Below are 17127 nucleotides of genomic sequence, written 5' to 3' on the forward strand. Positions count from 1 at the left end.
AGTGTTTGTGTATTAGTTCCTGTTCCTGTATATGTTCCTGTTCCTTGATTAGTTCCTGTTCCATATTAGTTCCTGTTCCTGTATATGTTCCTGTTCCATATTAGTTCCTGTTCCTGTATTAGTTCCTGTTCCTGTATTAGTTCCTGTTCCTGTATTAGTTAGTGTTTGTGTATTAGACCCTGTTCCTGTGTTAGTTCCTGTACCTGTATTTGTGTATTAGTTCCTGTTCCTGTATTTGTTCCTGTTCCTGTATTAGTTAGTGTTTGTGTATTAGTTCCTGTTCCTGTATATGTTCCTGTTCCATATTAGTTCCTGTTCCTGTATTAGTTAGTGTTTGTGTTATAGTTCCTGTTCTTGTATTAGTTAGTGTTTGTGTATTAGTTCCTGTTCCTGTATTAGTTCCTGTTCCTGTATTAGTTCCTGTATTTGTTCCTGTTCCTGTATTAGTTCCTGTTCCTGTATTAGTTGGTGTTTCTGTATTAGTTCCTCTTTCTGTATTAGTTAGTGTTTGTGTATTGGTTCCTGTTCCTGTATTAGTTAGTGTTTGTGTATTAGTTCTTGTTCCTGTATTAGTTAGTGTTTGTGTATTAGTTCCTGTTCCTGTATTAGTTAGTATTTGTGTATTAGTTCCTGTTCCTGTATTAGTTAGTGTTTGTGTATTAGTTCCTGTTCCTGTATTAGTTGGTGTTTGTGTATTAGTTCCTGTTCCTGTTCCTATATATATTACTACCGTGTATATATATTACTTGTATATAATATAGTAATATATACAGTAATACATATACATACATATATAATACAGTAATATATATATATATATATTACTACCGTGTATATATATTACTACCGTATGTATATTACTACTGTGTATATATAATGCTACTGTATATATATTACTACTGTGTATATATATTGCTACTGTTGTTCTGTTTCATGCTGTGTTGTCCTGTATATATATGTATATATATTACTACTGTGTATATATACTGCTACTGTTGTTCTGTTTCATGCTGTGGTGTCCTGTGTGTATATATATTACTACTGTGTATATATATTACTACTGCTGTTCTGTTTCATGCTGTGGTGTCCTGTATATATATATATATATATATATTACTACTGTGTATATATATTACTACTGTTGTTCTGTTTCATGCTGTGGTGTCCTGTATATGTATATATATATTACTACTGTGTATATATATTACTACTGCTGTTCTGTTTCATGCTGTGGTGTCCTGTGTGTGTGTATATATATATATATATATATATATATATATATATATATATATTACTACTGCTGTTCTGTTTCATGCTGTGTTGTCCTGTATATATATATATATATATATATATATATATATTACTACTGTGTATATTTATTACTACTGCTGTTCTGTTTCATGCTGTGGTGTCCTGTGTATATATGTATATATATTACTACTGTGTATATATATTACTACTGTGTATATTTATTACTACTGCTGTTCTGTTTCATGCTGTGGTGTCCTGTGTATATATATATATATATTACTACTGTGTATATATATTACTACTGCTGTTTTGTTTCATGCTGTGGTGTCCTGTATATATATATATATATATTACTACTGTGTATATTTATATTACTACTGTGTATATTTATTACTACTGCTGTTCTGTTTCATGCTGTGGTGTCCTGTGTATATATATATATATATATATATATATATATTACTACTGTGTATATATTACTACTGTGTATATATATTACTACTGTGTATATATATTACTACTGCTGTTCTGTTTCATGCTGTGGTGTCCTGTGTGTATATATATATATTACTACTGTGTATATATATATTACTACTGCTGTTCTGTTTCATGCTGTGGTGTCCTGTATGCTAAGAAATGACAGATGTATTAATTTTGAATGTCTGTTTTTAGATGTTGGACTTTTTTGATGGGGAGGGTGTTTTGTCTGATCACTAATTAGGGATATCCACTCTTTCCATAGTGTTTTAAAATTTTTCTGGGGGGGGGGGGGGTCTGTTTTGCTGCTAATTAGGGAACTCCCCTTCACCCCTCCGATGTTGACTCTCTAATTAAGGAACTCCTCTCCACCCCTCTGATGTTGACTCTCTAATTAGGGACCTCCCCTCCACCCCCTCTGATGTTGACTCTCTAAGTAGGGAACTCCCCTCCACTACTCTGATGTTGACTCTCTAATTAGGGAACTCCCCTCCAACCCCTCTGATGTTGACTCTCTAATTAGGGAACTCCCCTCCACCCCCTCTGATCTTGACTCTCTAATTAGGGAACTCCCCTCCACCCCTCTGATGTTGACTCTCTAATTAGGGAACTCCCCTCCACTACCGTAATATTGGTTCTTGGTCTCTAACTCCAGGAAAATGAACTCGTCCTAGAAATGAGCTCTCCTTAATTATTAGTTGTCACGTGGATAGCTTGACTTTGAAAAGGACGACACAGTGTGAAGATTGCCCTGTTTTGAACAGATGTCCAGCATGCACTCTGCTATAGCTGTCATATCACATATCTGCTCCTTTCATGGGCTCAAAATTATATCCGACTTGAATAAGTGAACAAAATCAAATGACTTTCTTTTTTTTATCTTGTGGGCTCGCTCTTGCTTTCTGTCTCTACACCACTCTCTTCCTCTCTCTCTTCCTCTCTCTCTCTTTCTCTGTCTCTTCCTCTCTCTCTCTCCCTCTCTCACCCTCTAACTCTCACTCTCTTGGTTTCTCTCTCTCACTCTTTCTCTGTCTCTTCCTCTCTCTCTCGTTCTCTCTCACCCTCTAACTCTCACTCTCTCGGTTTCTCTCTCAATCTTTCTCTGTATCTCTATCTCTGTCTGTTTCTCTCTCTCTCTCTCTCTCTCACCCTTTAACTCTCACTCTCTTGGTTTCTCTCTCTCTCTCTGTTTCTTTGTATCTCTATCTCTGTCTGTTTCTCTGTCCCTCTTATTCTCTCTGTTTCTTCCTCCCTCCCTTCCTGGCAAAGTATTTGAGATGAAAGATTAGAAAGCGAAATGAAAGTTATTTATGATCCCTCTCATTTGCATAATCTGCATATCTGAGTGCTAGTGTGTGGATAATTGGAGTGGCAAGTTGCCATGGAGCCCGCTGTGGGCTTGATCCTCCTATCCATCGTCCCAGAGGGGCACTCTTATTATGAAAAGCACACGGCTCGACCCCTGTGAGGCGCTCTTATTATGAAAAGCACATGGCTCGACCCCTGTGAGGCGCTCTTATTATGAAAAGCACACGGCTCGACCCCTGTGAGGCGCTCTTATTATGAAAAGCACACGGCTCGACCCCTGAGAGGCGCTCTTATTATGAAAAGCACACAGCTCGACCCCTGTGAGGCGCTCTTATTATGAAAAGCACACTGCTCGTCCCCTGAGAGGCGCTCTTATTATGAAAATCACACAGCTCGTCCCCCGGGACTAGTCAGGTTACTTTACAGTGTTTTATCACATTGGGTAAAAAAAAATTACTAGGCAAGTCAGTTAAGAACAAATTCTTATTTACAATGACGGCCTAGTGGGTTTAACTGCCTTGTTCAGGGGCAGAAAGACAGATTTTTACCTTGTCAGCTCGGGGATTCGATCTTGCAACCTTTCGGTTAACTAGTCCAACGCTCTAACCACTAGGCTGGCTGAATGCCAAATGTCACCACATTCCCTGTGTAGTGCTCTACTTTTGACCAGAGCACTATGTGTCCTATAGGGCCCTGGTCAATAGTAGTGCACTACATAGGGAATAGGATGCTTCTATGGGCCCTGGTCAACAGTAGTGCACTACATAGGGATTAGGATGCCAGTTGGGTCGTAGTTTTGTCTCTGTGCTGCAGCCCATCCTCTGGAGAGCTCTCTCTCTCTCTCTTTCAAAACAACGCAATTACACTTTTCTCTCTCTTGACAATGTTTCTCCCTCAACTTAATTGTTTGTTTTTGTTTCTTGAAAAAAAAAACTATAGCAGTTCTTTTTTTCCCCTTTTTATTTTTAGATTGAGAATAATGTGTTCTCGCTAGAGTAGGAAGGTTCAGTTTGAATAAGCACTTCATGAATCATCATTTTTCCCATGAATCATCATTTTTCCCATGAAGCATCTTTTTTTTAAGCGATTGCAACAGTTTCTTCTGTCTCCAACCCCTAATCTACACTTAGTTTAAGTAGATTGTCTGAGACACTGGGATGGGATGATAGTTCTGGCTACAGCCACACCTTCAGCACAAGGGGAATGGATAGACAGGGGATAGTCACAGAGAACGAACAGGGGATAGTCACAGAGAACGAACAGGGGATAGTCACAGAGAACGAACAGGGGATAGTCACAGAGAACGAACAGGGGATAGTCACAGAGAACGAACAGGGGATAGTCACAGAGAACGAACAGGGGATAGTCACAGAGAATGAACAGGGGATAGTCACATGGTATGAACAGGGGATAGTCACAGAGAACGAATCAAATCAATGTATTTATAAAGCCCTTCGTACATCAGCTGATGTCTCAAAGTGCTGTACAGAAACCCAGCCTAAAACCCCAAACAGCAAGCAATGCAGGTGTAGAAGCACAGTGGCTAGGAAAAACTCCCTAGAAAGGCCAGAACCTAGGAAGAAACCTAGAGAGGAACCAGGCTATGTGGGGGTGGCCAGTCCTCTTCTGGCTGTGCCGGGTGGAGATTATAACAGAGCATGGCCAAGAAGTTCAAATGTTCATAAATGACCAGCATGGTCAAATAATAATAATCACAGGCAGAACAGTTGAAACTGGAGCAGCAGCACGGCCAGGTGGACTGGGGACAGCAAGGAGTCATCATGTCAGGTAGTCCTGAGGCATGGTCCTAGGGCTCAGGTCCTCCGAGAGAGAGAAAGAAAGAGAGAATTAGAGAGAGCATACTTAAATTCACACAGGACACCGGATAGGACAGGAGAAGTACTCCAGATATAACAAACTGACCCTAGCCCCCCGACACATAAACTACTGCAGCATAAACACTGGAGGCTGAGACAGGAGGGGTCAGGAGACACTGTAGCCCCATCCGATGACACCCCCGGACAGGGCCAAACAGGAAGGATATAACCCCACCCACTTTGCCAAAGCACAGCCCCCACACCACTAGAGGGATATCTTACCATCCTGAGACAAGGCCGAGTATAGCCCACAAAGATCTCCGCCACGGTACAACCCAAGGGGGGGCGCCAACCCAGGCAGGATGACCTGATGATCACATCAGTAACTCAACCCACTCAAGTGACGCACCCCTCCTAGGGACGGTATGAAAGAGCCCTAGTAAGCCAGTGACTCAGCCCCTGTAATAGGGTTAGAGGCAGAGAATCCCAGTGGAAAGAGGGGAACCGGCCAGGCAGAGACAGCAAGGGCGGTTCGTTGCTCCAGAGCCTTTCCGTTCACCTTCACACTCCTGGGCCAGACTACACTCAATCATATGACCCACTGAAGAGATTAGTTTTCAGTAAAGACTTCAAGGTTGAGACCGAATTTGCGTCTCTCACATGGGTAGGCAGACCATTCCATAAAAATGGAGCTCTATAGGAGAAAGCCCAGCCTCCAGCTGTTTGCTTAGAAATTCTAGGGACATTTAGGAGGCCTGCGTCTTGTGACCGTAGCGTACGTGTAGGTATGTACGGCAGGACCAAATCAGAGAGATGGGTAGGAGCAAGCCCATGTAATGCTTTGTAGGTTAGCAGTAAAATCTTGAAATCAGCCCTTGCCTTGACAGGAAGCCAGTGTAGGGAGGCTAGCACTGGAGTAATATGATCAAATTTTTGGGTTCTAGTCAGGATTCTAGCAGCCGTATTTAGCACTAACTGAAGTTTATTTAGTGCTTTATCCAGGTAGCCGGAAAGTAGAGCATTGCAGTAGTCCAACCTAGAAGTGACAAAAGCGTGGATTAATTTTTCTGCATAATTTTTGGACAGAAAGTTTCTGATTTTTGCAATGTTACGTAGATGGAAGTAAGCTGTCCTTGAAACAGTCTTGATATGTTCTTCAAAAGAGAGATCAGGGTCCAAAGTAACGCAGAGGTCCTTCACAGTTTTATTTGAGACGACTGTACAACCATTAAGATTAATGAACAGGGGACATTCACATGGTGTGAACAGGGGATAGTCACAGAGAACGAACAGGGGATAGTCACATGGTATGAACAGGGGATAGTCACAGGGAGCGAACAGGGGACATTCACATGGTGTGAACAGGGGATAGTCACAGAGAACGAACAAGGGATAGTCACAGAGAATGAACAGGGGATAGTCACAGAGAGCGAACAGGGGACATTCACATGGTGTGAACAGGGGATAGTCACAGAGAACGAACAAGGGATAGTCACAGAGAATGAACAGGGGATAGTCACAGAGAATGAACAGGGGATAGTCACAGAGAACGAACAGGGGATAGTCACAGAGAATGAACAGGGGATAGTCACAGAGAACGAACAGGGGATAGTCACAGAGAACGAACAAGGGATAGTCACAGAGAATGAACAGGGGATAGTCACATGGTATGAACAGGGGATAGTCACAGAGAACGAACAGGGGATAGTCACATGTTGTGGACAGGGGACTATGGGTCATAGGTCATCGTGGGTCATGACAGGTCTGTGCTAGATGGGTTGGGAGAGAATACTGTATGTGGAGAAACGTGTATGAATGATGTATATAGTATTCTGTCATACTACAGAAGGTTCTGATAAATCTAGTATGTAGTTAGAGAGGGTGGTTGGGAAGTGAGGATACGACAAACTCAATATTCACCGTGTGTATTCCCCCTCTCCTCACAGCCTAACGTGGTGAAAACACAGACAATCACCATCTCCGACGTGTCTAACTCCCTGCGAGGAGACGTCTCTAACAAGGAGGTCCCCATCGTGCACACTGAGACCAAGACCATTACCTACGAGTCAGCGCAGGTGAGCGGGATCAATATTTATTAAATAAATCCCTTTATTAACCCAATGAGTTTGTTTTAACAGTGAACTGGGTCGTATTCATCAGGATACCCAACTGGGATTTTTTTTTTTAAACATCTTGCAACGTAAAATTAAAGACAAGCATTTCTTATTGGACAATTGCTGGTAGTCCCTCCCTGTTTCATTGTGTTTTCTTCCTTTTGGTGCCTAATGAACTTGATCCTGTTGTCTTTCTCACAGCCGGTAGACAATGTACAGTCGTGGCCAAAAGTTTTGAGGATGACACAAATATTAATTTTCACAAAGTCTGCTGCCTCAGTTTGTATGATGGCAATTTGCATATACTCCAGAATGTTATGAAGAGTGATCAGATGAATTACAATTAATTGCAAAGTCCCTCTTTGCCATACAAATGAACTGAATCCCCCCCAAAATATTTCCACTGCATTTCAGCCCTGCCACAAAAGGACCAACTGACATCATGTCAGTGATTCTCTCGTTAACACAGGTGTGAGTGTTGACAAGGACAAGGCTGGAGTTCGATTGAGTTCGAATAACAGACTGGAAGCTTCAAAAGGAGGGTGGTGCTTGGAATCATTGTTCGTCCTCTGTCAACCATGGTTACCTGCAAGGAAACACATGCCGTCATCATTGCTTTGCGCAAAAAGGGCTTCACAGGCAAGGATATTGCGGCCAGTAAGATTGCACCTTAATCAACCATTTATTGGATCATCAAGAACTTCAAGGAGAGCGGTTCAATTGTTGTGAAGAAGGCTTCAGGGCGCCCAAGAAAATCCAGCAAGTGCCAGGACCGTCTCCTAAAGTTGATTCAGTTGCGGTATCGGGGCACCACCAGTACAGAGCTTGCTCAGGAATGGCAGCAGGCAGGTGTGAGTGCATCTGCACGCACAGTGAGGCGAAGACTTTTGGAGGATGGCCTGGTGTCAAGAAGGGCAGCAAAGAAGCCACTTCTCTCCAGGAAAAACATCAGGGACAGACTGATATTTGGCAAAAGGTACAGGGATTGGACTGCTGAGGACTGGGGTGAAGTCATTTTCTCTGATGAATCCCCTTTCTGATTGTTTGGGGCATCCGGAAAAAAGCTTGTCCGGAGAAGACAAGGTGAGCGCTACCATCAGTCCTGTGTCATGCCAACAGTAAAGCATCCTGAGACCATTCATGGGTGGAGTTGCTTCTCAGCCAAGGGAGTGAGCTCACTCACAATTTTGCCTAAGAACACAGCCATGAATAAAGAATGGTACCAACACATCCTCCGAGAGCAACTTCTTCCAACCATCCAGGAAAGTTTGGTGACGAACAATGCCTTTTCCAGCATGACGGAACACCTTGCCATAAGGAAAAAGTGATAACTAAGTGGCTCGGGAATAAAACATTGATATTTTGGGTCCATGGCCAGGAAACTCCCCAGACCTTAATCCCATTGAGAACTTGTGGTCAATCCTCAAGAGGCAGGTGGACAAACAAACAAATTCTGACAAACTCCAAGCAATGATTATGCAAGAATGGGGTGCCATCAGTCAGGATGTGGCCCAGAAGTTAATTGACAGCATGCCAGGGCGGATTGCAGAGGTCTTGAAAAAGAAGGGTCAACACTGCAAATATTGACTCTTTGCATCAACTTCATGTAGTTGTCAATAAAAGCCTTTGACACTGAAGGAAATGCTTGTAATTATACTTCAGTATTAAAAGACACTGAAGCAGCAAAACTCAAAAGTTTTGGCCACGACTGTAGTCCTAAATGAACCTCTTTTCTCCCCCTTGTGTTAACATAGTGTCTCCTTCAGCCCGTAGACAGCCAGGCAGAAAGGGACACTGGAGTGCTGCTGAGTGCCCAGACCATCACCTCAGAGACAGTCAGTACAACCACCACCACTCAAATCACCAAGGTACGTCCGTCCTGGGCTTCCTGACCTAGGATCACTTTTGCCTTTGTAGATGTTTTCCATTAACATTTTAGTCTTGTAGCACATGGAGGGTACCTAAAATGTTCTGCTTCGTGGCCCACCAATCGAGATGTCTTTTGAGTGGCGACCCACCATAAGGGTTGAGCAGTGAACAAACATACACAGATCAAAGAATAAGTACAAATTTGATAATACCCTCTTCTGCCTCAAAGCTTCTCTCTCTCTCTCTCTCTCTCTCTCTCTCTCTCTCTCTCTCTCTCTCTCTCTCTCTCTCTCTCTCTCTCTCTCTCTCTCTCTCTCTCTCTCTCTCTCTCTCTCTCTCTATTCAGTATCTCTATTCAGTATCTCTGACAGTATGTTGTCAGGTCAAAGCGGCTCTCTCTCTCTATATATATATGCAGTATCTCTCTAACAGAATGTTGTCAGGTCAAAGCTGATCTCTTTCTACCCCTGGCGCTTGATATTTCTGATCCCCCACATTTTTGTAATTTTTTTTATTTAAAACTCTTTCTCTTTCACTTTGAGACGGTGAAAGGAGGCATCTCAGAGACTCGCATTGAGAAGAGGATTGTGATAACTGGAGACACAGAGATTGATCACGACAAGGTGGGGGACAGATTTCTACTTCTCTCCACCGGCCCTGTGCTCGCTGGCTGTGTGTGTGTTCTGTTAGAGACCACTTCAGTGGAGTAACAATACACCCTACCTCACCCTACCTGAGTCCTCTGTGTAATAAAATCAGAGAATTAGAGCTATTACACAGAATCTATGCAGAATCTACCCTACCTCACCCTACCTCACCCTACCTCACCCTACCTGACCCTACCTCACCCTACCTGAGTCCTCTGTGTAATAAAATCATAGAATTAGAGCTATTACACAGAATCTATGCAGAATCTACCCTACCTCACCCTACCTCACCCTACCTCACCCTACCTCACCCTACCTCACCCTACCTGAGTCCTCTGTGTAATAAAATCAAAAGATAAAAGAGCTTGTTTTGTTGCTGTGATGTGAACTGAACACAGTCTTGTCCGAATGTAGTATCCCTTTTAGTGTTTCCTTGGGTGATGAATGTTTCCAACTCAGTGGTCGTGTGGGTTTCAGCGACTCTATTTGCTTGTGTTTAATAATGATGTCTTTAATGTATGTATAGCCTTTTTATTAGTGCCATCAATCTCCATATTGAACCTTCCCCTGTGTGTGTGTGTGTGTGTGTGTGTGTGTGTGTGTGTGTGTGTGTGTGTGTGTGTGTGTGTGTGTGTGTGTGTGTGTGTGTGTGTGTGTGTGTGTGTGTGTGTGTGTGTGTGTGTATTCCCTCTTCTCAGGCTCTGGCCCAGGCTATCAAGGAGGCGAAGGAGCAGCACCCGGACATGTCTGTGACCAAAGTGGTGGTGCACCAGGAAACAGAGATCACCCCCGATTAACCCCAGGCTCACCTTTCCTATGACCAGGTCAGTGGTAACCCTAACCCACAGTGAGAGAGAGAGACACTCAGAGAGACAGAGAGAGACACTCAGAGAGAGAGAGACCTGGGCCCTGACAGTAAATCTCAGTAAGACCAAAATAATGGTGTTCCAAAAAGGTCCAGTCACCAGGACCACAAATACAATTTCCATCTAGACACTGTTGCCCTAGAGCACACAAAAAACTATACATACCTTGGCCTAAACATCAGCGCCACAGGTAACTTCCACAAAGCTGTGAACGATCTGAGAGACAAGGCAAGAAGGGCATTCTATGCCATCAAAAGGAACATAAATTTCAACATACCAATTAGGATCTGGCTAAAAATACTTGAATCAGTTACAGAACCCATTGCCCTTTATGGTTGTGAGGTCTGGGGTCCGCTCACCAACCAAGACTTCACAAAATGGGACAAACACCAAATTGAGACTCTGCACGCAGAATTCTGCAAAAATATCCTCCGTGTACAACGTAGAACACCAAATAATGCATGCAGAGCAGAATTAGGCTGATACCCACTAATTATCAAAATCCAGAAAAGAGCCGTTAAATTCTACAACCACCTAAAAGGAAGCGATTCCCAAACCTTCCATAACAAAGCCATCACCTACAGAGAAATGAACCTGGAAAAGAGTCCCCTAAGCAAGCTGGTCCTGGGGCTCTGTTCACAAACACAAACAGACCCTACAGAGCCCCAGGACAGCAGCACAATTAGACCCAAGCAAATCATGAGAAAACAAAAAGATAATTACTTGACACATTGGAAAGAATTAACAAAAAAACAGAGCAAACTAGAATGCTATTTGGCCCTAAACAGAGAGTACACAGTGGCAGAATACCTGACCACTGTGACTGACCCAAACTTAAGGAATGCTTTGACTATGTACAGACTCAGTGAGCATAGCCTTGCTATTGAGAAAGGCCGCCGTAGGCAGACATGGCTCTCAAGAGAAGACAGGCTATGTGCTCACTGCCCACAAAACGAGGTGGAAACTGAGCTGCACTTCCTAACCTCCTGCCAAATGTATGACCATACTAGAGACACATATTTCCCTCAGACTACACAGATCCACAAAGAATTCGAAAACAAATCCAATTTTGATAAACTCCCATATCTACTGGGTGAAATTCCACAGTGTGCCATCACAACAGCAAGATTTGTGACCTGTTGCCACGAGAAAAGGGCAACCAGTGAAGAACAAACACCATTGTAAATACAACCCATATTTATGCTTATTTATTTTATCTTGTGTCCTTTAACCATTTGTACATTGTTAAAACACTGTACATATATATATATATAATATGACATTTGTAATGTCTTTATTGTTTTGAAACTTCTGTATGTGTAATGTTTACTGTTAATTTTTATTGTTTATTTCACTTTATATTTTCACTTTATATATATTATCTACCTCACTTGCTTTGGCAATGTTAACACATGTTTCCCATACCAATAAAGCCCTTGAATTGAACTGAATTGAAATCAACCCCCCACCTCTGTCTTAACATTACCGTCAGGACCATGATGAAGGCTATTACACTGCTTTTCTTTAGGCTCCCGCAGAGACTAAACAATGTAATCAAAGCACTGACATGCCACTGACAAGGGACACGCATACTTATATTATCAGTTATTGTCCTTGCAATTTCATTATCGGCCGTTAAACTGCGTTGATTTATTTATAACAGTTTACTCAGTCAGGCCCATTCCTACATGAAACAGGAAATCTCAGCATGAGGTCTTTAAACAGTGGTGTCCATGTGGCTTTATATGAAACAGGACATCTCAGCATGATGTCTTTAAACAGTGGTGTCCATGTGGCTTTAATTATAGCCCTGTATGTTTGTGTTGAATTAAAGCCCTCAGGCTCAGGTTTTCGTCCTAAATGGAACACTATTCCCTATACAGTGCCCTACCTTTGACCAAGTTCTAGGTCAAACATAGTTCACTTTGTAGGGAATAGGGTTCCAGCTGCCAGGGTGGTATGTATACACACAGTGCCTCCCACCCCTTTCCTCTCAGACAGGGGGGAGACGAGGGGGAGAGAGTGCCCTCCCAGTAGGTTCATGGAGCTCTGTGTTTATGGAGCTCTGTGTTCATGGAGCTCTGTGTTTATGGAGCCCTGTGTTCATGGAGCCCTGTGTTCATGGAGCTCTGTGTTCATGGGGCCCTGTGTTCATGGAGCCCTGTGTTCATGGAGCCCTGTGTTCATGGAGCCCTGTGTTCATGGAGCCCTGTGTTCATGGAGCCCTGTGTTTATGGAGCTCTGTGTTCATGGAGCTCTGTGTTTATGGAGCCCTGTGTTCATGGAGCCCTGTGTTCATGGAGCTCTGTGTTCATGGGGCCCTGTGTTCATGGAGCCCTGTGTTCATGGAGCCCTGTGTTCATGGAGCCCTGTGTTCATGGAGCCCTGTGTTCATGGAGCTCTGTGTTCATGGAGCCCTGTGTTTATGGAGCTCTGTGTTCATGGAGCCCTGTGTTCATAGAGCCCTGTGTTCATGGAGCCCTGTGTTCATGGAGCTCTGTGTTCATGGAGCCCTGTGTTCATGGAGCCCTGTGTTCATGGAGCTCTGCTCTGTTTACCTTGGACATCATCAACCTAACAGTGTTTACATCAGTGGAGCCTGAGAACACCCTTAACAATCACACTCCCTCCCTCTCCGCTTCACCCACCGTACCCTACCTCACCCTACCTCACCACACCCTACCTCACCCTACCTCACCCCACCCTACCTCACCCTACCTCACCACACCCTACCTCACCACACCCTACCTCACCCTACCTCACCACACCCTACCTCACCCCACCCTACGATACCTCACCCCATCCTACCTCACCCCACCCTACCGCACCTCACTCTACCTCACCCCACCCTACCTCACCCCACCCTACCTTACCCCACCCTGCCTCACCCCACCCTACCTTATCCCACCCTGCCTCACCCCACCCCACCTTACCCCACCCCACCTCACCCTACCCCACCCCACCCTGCCTCAACCCACCCCTACCTAACCTCACCCTACCCCACCCCACCCTACCTCAACCCACCCTACCTCACCCCACCCTACCTAACCTCACCCTACCTCACCCTACCCTACCCCACCCCACCCTACCTCAACCCACCCTACCCCACCCCACCCTACCTAACCTCACCCTACCCTACCTCAACCCACCCTACCTCACCCCACCCTACCTAACCTCACCCTACCCTATCCCACCCTACCCCAACCCACCCTACCCCACCCCACCCTACCTAACCTCACCCTACCCTACCCCACCCCACCCTACCTAACCTCACCCTACCCTAGCCCACCCCACCCTACCCTACCTCACCCCACCCTACCTAACCTCACCCTACCCTACCTCACCCCACCCTACCTCACCCTACCTAACCTCACCCTACCCTAGCCCACCTCACCCTACCCTACCTCACCCCACCCTGCCTCAACCCATCCCTACCTAACCTCACCCTACCCCACCCCACCCTACCTCACCCTACCCTACCTCACCCCACCCTACCTAACCTCACCCTACCCTATCCCACCCTATCTCAACCCACCCTACCTCACCCTACCCCACCCCACCCTACCTCAACCCACCCTATCTCACCCCACCCTACCTAACCTCACCCTACCCTACCCTACCTCACCCCACCCTACCTAACCTCACCCTACCCTACCTAACCTCACCCTACCCTACCCCACCCCACCCTACCTAACCTCACCGACCCTACCCCACCCCACCCTACCTAACCTCACCCTACCCTACCCCACCCCACCCTACCTAACCTTACCCTACCCTACCCGACCCCACCCTACCTCAACCTACCCTACCTCACCCTACCCTATGAAACATGTTCATCTTTGTGACAACATTGGTGTAGTTCTACTCTCAACTTTTTGTTTTCTGCTCTTGTACTTTTTATCTTAAGTGTTTTGAATCAGGGGAATGTTGAGGTAATGTTACTGAAGTTGTGTCTCTCTCTCTGTCCACTGTCTGTCAAGCTGGGGGCCAAAACTACCACGGCGCCTGAGGAAGGTGAACTCACACACATCCCCCGCCCGCCCTGACCTTCTCAGCTTGTTTCACCGCCATTCCTGCTTGTTTACCTCAGAGACCCCCCCACCCCCACCTTGGGAACAGACACCAGACACACACACCACACCAGACTGGACCGGTCCAACCTGCCAGAAAGAACAAGCTTCACTTTTCAACTATGAACTTTGAACCTCCCAACCAATGGAGTTCAACTGAAGGAAAAGGGAACAAACAGAACTCTCCAAAAAAACTCCCAGAATTCCCTAGGACTACCCACAATCCCTCTCTCTCTCTCTCTTTCACTCTCTTCCACTCCACTGCCAAATCCCAAACAACCAAACTGGATTTTTGTAAACAATAAAAAATTTGAAATAAAATATTATAATTTTTTTCCTCTTTCTCCAATTTGTCTGGAGATTTTAACAAGAATTTTCAAAGGACATTTGGTCTTTAAATTGTGTAGAGATTGCAGGGACTTTGTTGATATTTTTCTAAGACTTTTCTTATTGCCGTAATTGGAAGTCAACTTTGAAGGGACTTTTATTCTGAAGTGGGATGATAGCAAGGGATTTTGGGTGATCCCTCTTCAAATCAAACTTTTACAACCAAGTTTGGTTTCATCTCTTGTACAGTACAAAAAGTTATATTTTCCCTCTCAATGTGAAAAGTATTTTTTAAATTTAAGTGTTGAAAATATTTTATTTCATCCAAACTTTTTGAGGGGCCCTATTTAAGTCTTTGTCGTCTTTTGAAGATATGACTTCATTATCTATTCGTCTGGAGGATTTTCACATATTTTTTGACTGTTTTAGGTTGTCTTTGTTGTTGTAGTTACACTGGGGGGGGGGGGGGGGTGGGAAAGGGGCTTCATCAGGACTGAAGGGAGAGAAGCAGTGTATTGACATCACATTTATTATATTATTGACATCCTCTTTTATTTCTGTGTATTCATGCATCATTTTAGATCACCCTGACTTTACAGGTTTGTAGTTAGATGTTTTCACACAGCATTCCAATCACCAGCTACATAACAGTCATTAATTTAAACCGGGCATGGCAGAGCAGTAGAGGCAACTTTACAATGTCCTGCATTAATTTACCTGTATTTCTACTTGTCTACCAAAGGGGGCAGTGTTTACTCATTTAGAGAGATGGACCACTACGCAGAAGAAGTCAGTTGGAGAACACTTCATGCTAAAGGCCAATTTTTTTTAATTGGGGTTGATTCGAGAATCAATGTTAAAGGCCCAATGCTGTCAAAAATGTGATTTTTCTGTGTTTTATATTTCCACTCTATGAGGTTGGAATACTACTGTGAAATTGTGAAAATTATGAAAATGCCCTTTTAGTGTTTGAGCCGTTTGAACAGCTCAACTGAAATTTCAACCTGTTTTGGTGGGATGGAGTTTTGGCTTCATCAGTCAGTTAATTAGAGTTCCAAACCTCTCTGCCAATAACAACTCGTTTCCATTTTCCTCCTCCCAACTCAGGCCACGCCCAGACAGCCCTAGCAAAAATTATTGTTTGAGAATTTGCTCTTTGCTAAGAAGCTATTTTTGTTGATTTTTTTTTACCATTTTAATTAAAAAACAATCACAGTAAGGTATTGTTACCCAGAAAGTATGTGATATTGAGATAAACATATATATTTTTTAAAGAGCTTAAAAAGTAAACAGAAAGTCTCAATTGGGGATTTTGGGAACACATTCCCTCTGGGAGCCTCTTTGGTGTTCTCCTTTTAGAAGACTACTAGTTACATCAGCACAAAATGAAGTTATTGTTATCCTTATCTGTTTACTCCCATGCCTTTTATCTGTGAAGAATACAAATTTAATTGATCCTCCTGTGACGTACACACTGTCCCTTTAAGAAACAACCCAATATGTAAGCAAAGAGTACGGTACACATAGTTTTTAAATGTTTTGGTCTAGTTTAAAAACATGATGTTGTTTTAGGACACATAATATTACAATGTTCAATATCCAATGTGTTGTAGTTCTTTCAGTGTGTTGTTTATTCACCTTCCTCTTCCTCTTCTTCTTCATTGTGGCACTCTCTTTTCTACATTGGTGAAGGATGGAGTCTAGGAAGAACCAGCCTATACATCTAAAGTTCATGTTTATTTTGTCATAGTGATATATATCTGTCTCTCTCTCTCCTTCTGTCTCTCTCTCTCCTTCTGTCTCTCTCCCTCTGTCTCTCTCTCTCTCCCTCTGTCTCTCTCTCTCCTTCTGTCTCTCTCTCTCCTTCTGTCTCTCTCTCTCCTTCTGTCTCTCTCTCTCTCCTTCTGTCTCTCTCCCTCTGTCTCTCTCTCTCTCCCTCTGTCTCTCTCTCTCTCACTCTGTCTCTCTCTCTCTCCCTCTGTCTCTCTCTCTCTCCCTCTGTCTCTCTCTCTCTCTCTCTCCCTCTGTCTCTCTCTCTCTCTCTCTCTGTTTCCCTCACTGTTAGAGATAATATGTAATAAAACAGCATCACTAAATAAACACAAATGTAGACACACCTTATTTGGAACACCGCTTGATATGTTGTTCTGTGACAGGTTCTATGTCCAATTTCTCTATTTTCTTGTCTCATGAGGAAATTATAATTTCTCAGCTATTTTCATCACTGTGAAATGGATCAAAATAATTTTATCATCAATCATACAGACAATACCCGATAATGACAAACCGAAAACAGGTTTTTAGACATAAAAAAAAACTGAAATACCTCATTTACCTTATTCAGACCCTTTCCTATGAGACTGAAAATTGAGTTCAGGTGC

General features: G+C 43.7%; 1 protein-coding gene across 1 annotated transcript in view; it reads left to right on the plus strand.

Moving 5' to 3' along the window:
• LOC110489366 (protein 4.1) overlaps positions 1 to 16867 on the plus strand; it is a 106242-nt gene extending 89375 nt beyond the window's left edge. Inside the window, 5 exon segments of the mRNA XM_090227465.1 lie at positions 6800 to 6928; positions 8722 to 8835; positions 9379 to 9459; positions 10182 to 10307; positions 14330 to 16867. Of these exon segments, the coding sequence (XP_090083591.1) occupies positions 6800 to 6928; positions 8722 to 8835; positions 9379 to 9459; positions 10182 to 10280 (423 nt within the window). The 3' untranslated portion in view covers positions 10281 to 10307; positions 14330 to 16867.
• The last annotated feature ends 260 nt before the right edge of the window (positions 16868 to 17127 follow it).

The sequence above is a fragment of the Oncorhynchus mykiss genome, chromosome 30 (assembly GCF_057628025.1).
Source record: "Oncorhynchus mykiss isolate SJ-2025 chromosome 30, ASM5762802v1, whole genome shotgun sequence".
NCBI classification, from domain to species: domain Eukaryota; kingdom Metazoa; phylum Chordata; class Actinopteri; order Salmoniformes; family Salmonidae; genus Oncorhynchus; species Oncorhynchus mykiss.